The sequence below is a fragment of the Myripristis murdjan genome, chromosome 18, assembly GCF_902150065.1.
Source record: "Myripristis murdjan chromosome 18, fMyrMur1.1, whole genome shotgun sequence".
Lineage (NCBI taxonomy): Eukaryota > Metazoa > Chordata > Actinopteri > Holocentriformes > Holocentridae > Myripristis > Myripristis murdjan.
In genome coordinates this window covers 5,121,161-5,125,994 of record NC_043997.1, presented here as the reverse complement: position 1 = coordinate 5,125,994, position 4,834 = coordinate 5,121,161, and the positions used below count along the sequence as shown (strand labels likewise).

Genomic DNA, 4,834 nt, shown 5'->3' with positions numbered 1-4,834 from the left:
CGCAAGCCAATAGCCTCTAAATTTTGAAAACTTTGAAAATTCATAACAAATCAACCATGTGCTTTGCAACTTTGATGTTTAAGTGTATCCTTTACACGCAAACATCAGTTTTTTTTCCACTTGTGGAGCAAATCAAATCATTGTTAAAAACAAATGACCAACATCTCCATGCTGTCGAGATGCAATATGAGTATTTTCAAATTTTTGTCTTGATGACTGATGACAGAATTGCCTAAAATTGCTGCGCAACAGCTATTGAACAGGGCATGGAACAAAAACCTGCAAGACGGGGGTCCTCAGGGATCACGTTGGGAACCAGAGAGAGATAGAGAATCGTTTAATGTCGCTCTCTAAACGTCTTAATTTCACTCTGCAGCAAAAACACAAGTACAAGCAAGTGCAAAGTAACAATGTACTACTTGACTCGGGTTTGAACTCCACCATTAAGTAGCTCCGGATGTTTAGACCGAGCAAACACACCGAAAATAAAGTGTCACGTTTCATCCGGTGGGCTGGAGCTGAGGAGGCGTCATGAGCCGCAAAACAAAAGGTAAACTTTGAACGACTGAGAACAAAATGGCCTGAACGTTGAGTCTTTTAAATCATCATGTTCCATGCATTCGCAGGCGATTGGTGTATTAACGTCTGAGCAGCGATGATCAAACCAGCTTTTCTATCACTCGGATGCCTGTTTCTGCTGTTCAGTCTGTCTCCGTGTGAAGGTAAGTAGTGGATAACTGTCTGTTGTTGTTGTTGTTGTTGTTGTTGTTGTTGTTGTTGTCTGAGTAGGAAGCAGCAACACGACCGCCATCAAACATGAAGCAAACAGCTTTTACATTCCTCACATCGCTCTCAACATTATTATTATAGATGTATTTCTATATATATTTGAGTTTATTTTTTGGATCATGAAGGCGCAGATCTGTTGCAGAATGAGGCTGCCTACAGTTTGTCTTTTGTTCTAGAAAGTTCTCCGTTGAACAACAGTAACATTATAATTCACAGGCTGTTCAAAATAAAGAGTTAAATGTTAGTATGTAAGGCTGATATGAAGGCTACTGGGCACAACCTCGTATCTTTGTTACCAGAGTGTGTGTGCATTTATAAACTGTCTTTCTCTGTTTTCGGGGTTTATCGTCAGACCTGACGGCAACAGTTGCCTTAAATGCCTTTCTGTGTTGATTTTAGGCTGCGCAGTTGCAGAGCAGAAGAAAACAAAGCAGATGTGACGCAGTTGCAAAATGTGTTCTTCCTGGATTCTGGCTGCACATTTCAGCTTTTTGACACTCTTCAAAATTATGATGGAGGTTCTTCACATTGATCTGTCATTTTTCTGAGTAGGAATTAGCATCATGACTGCCATCAAACATGGATCAAACTCGTTTTACTTTCCTCAAATCACTCATCATGATTATTTTTTGTTTATTATTATTTCTTGGATCATGAAGGCGTGGATCTGTTGCAGAATGAGGCAACATGTGTCATTTATTCTAGAGAGTTGGCCTGTCTCTGTTGAATAATAGCGTTGAAACCAGTTTTGTACTGTTTTCATTTTATTTATTTGAAGTAGTGTGTATTCATTGTAGTTACAATAAACAAAGGAGACGCTGCTGGTGAGTCTCTGAGGAAGTTGTGACTTCTGACGATGGGGGGGGGGGGGACATCAAGGTGGAGTTCAAAATCATGAAAGCTTTCAACTTCAGTCTGTGTTTATACTGAGGACTGAACTTCTCCACTCTACTTAGTTTGAATAACTTTTCTGACTTCAGATCTTCTTCCCTGTTCAATAGACATGAATGAAAATCCTATTCCTTCCCAGATCAGTCTCAGCTGGTTGGTCCTCCTCAGCCAATAGTGGCGATAGTTGGTGATGACATCATCCTGCTGTGCCACCTGGAACCTGCTGTGGACGCTGTTGCCATGACAGTGGAGTGGGCGAGACCTGACCTGGAGCACAGCTTTGTCCATGTGTGGCATGGTGGTCGCAAACTTCCAATACAGCATCCGTCCTACAAGGGCAGAACATCTCTGTTCCTGGACAAACTGAAGGACGGAGACGTTTCACTGAAACTCTCTGAAGTGAAACTCTCTGATGAAGGAAGATACAGATGCTTCATTCCTTCACTCGGTATAGAAACCACAGTTGAGCTTGTTGTTGGTAAGTGAGCATGTGTCAGTGGTGCATTTTGAACCCTCATTCATTGAAGGGACGGCTTTGTGTAGTTCAGCTCTGCCTTATTGTTCTCATGGAGGCGCAGCTCAGTTTAACCACTGTAGGCAGCTGTGGTTTTACTGAGGGTATATTATGTATAACCACCATTATAACCAGGTGGGCCTTTTTCTGATTACACTGGTGATTATATAAATATGACTGAAGTAGTTTAATAAATACAGTTTAATATGTGTTGTTTTCCCCTGCCACATGTAACCACCGTTGCCAAATAAAGTTTATCTCAGCTTTGAATTTCCATCACATTGTTGCCTTTCTTCTTCTAATACACTCTTGTTTATATTCTGAGCTTTGTTCAAAACATAAATAACACTGAATAACAATAACTTGTTTTTGGCATCATTCCTCACATGGAAGACATGAGCTTGAAAAAAAAAATCCTATTTTTCCTTAGGTCAGCCTCAGCTGATTGGTCCTCATCAGCCAATAGTGGCGGTAGTTGGTGATGACATCATCCTTCCGTGCCACCTGGACCCTGCCGTGGACGCTGTTGGCATGACAGTGGAGTGGACGAGACCAGACCTGAACCCCAGATTTGTGTATCTGTGGCGTGATGGTCAGGAACTTCTGGTTCATCAAAACCTAAAATATGAGGGCAGAACGTCTCTGTTCAGAGACAAACTAAAGGATGGAGACGTTTCTCTAAAACTCTCTAAAGTGAAAATCTCTGATGAGGGAAGATACAGATGCTTCCTCCCTTTACTTGGAAGAGACACTTTCGTCAAGCTTGTTGTTGGTAAGTGAGCATGTGTCAGTGGTGCATTTTTAACCCTCATTCATTCAAAGGACGGCTTTGTGTAGTTCAGCTCTGCCTCATTGTTCTCATGGAGGTGCAGCTCAGTTTAACCACTGTAAGACAGCTGTGGTTTTACTGAGTGTATATTATGTATAACCACCATTAGAACCAGGTGGTTCTTTTCCTGATTACACTGGTGATATAAATATGACTGATTTGTTGATTGCATGCTGTTTCTCCCATAGTCCAAAACTATGCAATAAACTGGCATGGGAAATAGATGGATGGATGTTGTGCCAAATATTATTCTGTTTTCATTTTAATCATCATTTGAAGTTTGTCATCTCCCTCCTCATCAGGTGCTGCCTCCTCTCCTGTCATCAACGTGACCAAAAGCAGCAGTGGAGTGGTTTTAGAGTGTGAAAGTAAAGGCTGGTACCCAGAGCCTGAGCTGTTTTGGCTGGACGCTGAGGGAAAGCTCCTCTCTGCTGGAGCTCCAGAGACAGTCAGAGGTCCTGATGGCCTCTATACTGTCAGCAGCAGAGTGACTGCGGAGAAGAGCCACAGCAACAGCTTCACCTGCAGGGTTCAGCAGCTCAGCATCAACCAGAGCAGGGACACACACATCCACGTCCCAGGTCAGGGGGCTTTTATAGATGTGATGTGGGTTGTTGGCATACACTATATTGCCAAACGTATTCACTCAGCTATCCAAATCATTGAATTCAGGTGTTCCAATCACTTCCATGGCCACAGGTGTATAAAACCAAGCACCTAGGCATGCAGACTACTTCTACAAACATTTATTAAGTTTAAAGATGTGACATCTAGTTTTATATAAATGTCATCTTGTTCTGTGTTTTATCATTTCAGATGATTTCTTCCCGGCTTCTCCTGCTGTTCCTGTTTTCACCTACTCGTCTGCCGACATCGGGTTGTCTGTTGCCTTCCTGTGTGCTGTTGTCATCTTCATTGTGTGGAAATGCAGACTTTTCTTACTCGGTGAGTAACACATTCATTTTTCCTCTCCTTTTTTTATGTGGGACTACAATCACATCTCTTTGATGGTTATATTGATTTGAATAATTCACATTTTTTATGAACTTCATTAACTCCAAAACCTCAATAAAAACACCAGTGTTTATTGTTTACTTTAAAAAAAACAATAGTTGTGGTAGATGCACCTTGATCAGTCACCCAGTAGAGGGCGTATCTTTAAGGCTCAGTTCTTGCCAAAGTGGCCTGGGCTCTTTGCTGCCTGTCATCACCTCTTTGCCTTTATCTTATTTGTCTCTCTACTGAGACTAGAGGAAATGTGGCAAATACAAAGAACTAAAAAAAAAAAAAGATCTTAAAATTGTTAAATGGTTATATAAACGATTAAAATATAAAGAGAAAAATAATGTTTTTTGAAAAGGTTATTTCATGCTGAATTATATCCCCATGCCATCAGTCAACCTCTCTGACAAACATGTTTTCATTGTGTCTATATTTTCTTTTGTTTGTTGCCTTTTTTCTCCAAAAAACAAAACTCCATCAACACAACAGGTTTTAACATCAACTAACATTGTTTCCTGTTTCTGTTTCACACAGAGAGAAAGAAGGAGGAGAACAGATTTCAGTGGAACTATGTTTAACTAAAGTCCCAGATGAAGGCTGTGGATGTGGAAAAAGGCCAAACTGTGGGAAGAGCTGCAAAAGAAAGAGAAGGAAAGTAAACACTTGGAAGAGCTGTGTGATAAACTGATGAGAGGAAAGACCGAACCGAACAAATCAAAGGAAAACAGGAGGAGGCAGAGAAACAGAGGGATGAGCAAGAGAGGAAGACTCAGGCAGAGGAACAGCAGAAAGAAAAAGCTCTGGAAAGT

General features: G+C 41.1%; 1 protein-coding gene across 1 annotated transcript; it reads left to right on the top strand.

Annotated features, from left to right (window-relative positions):
- Window positions 1–255: 255 nt before the first annotated feature.
- LOC115376891 (CD276 antigen-like) lies at window positions 256–3,549 on the top strand (the record flags this gene model as incomplete). Its single annotated transcript, XM_030076717.1, has 5 exons — window positions 256–550; window positions 627–722; window positions 1,820–2,158; window positions 2,625–2,966; window positions 3,326–3,549. Coding segments are annotated over exons 2-5 (972 nt in total), but the record flags the coding sequence as incomplete, so codon positions are not given.
- Window positions 3,550–4,834: the final 1,285 nt, after the last annotated feature.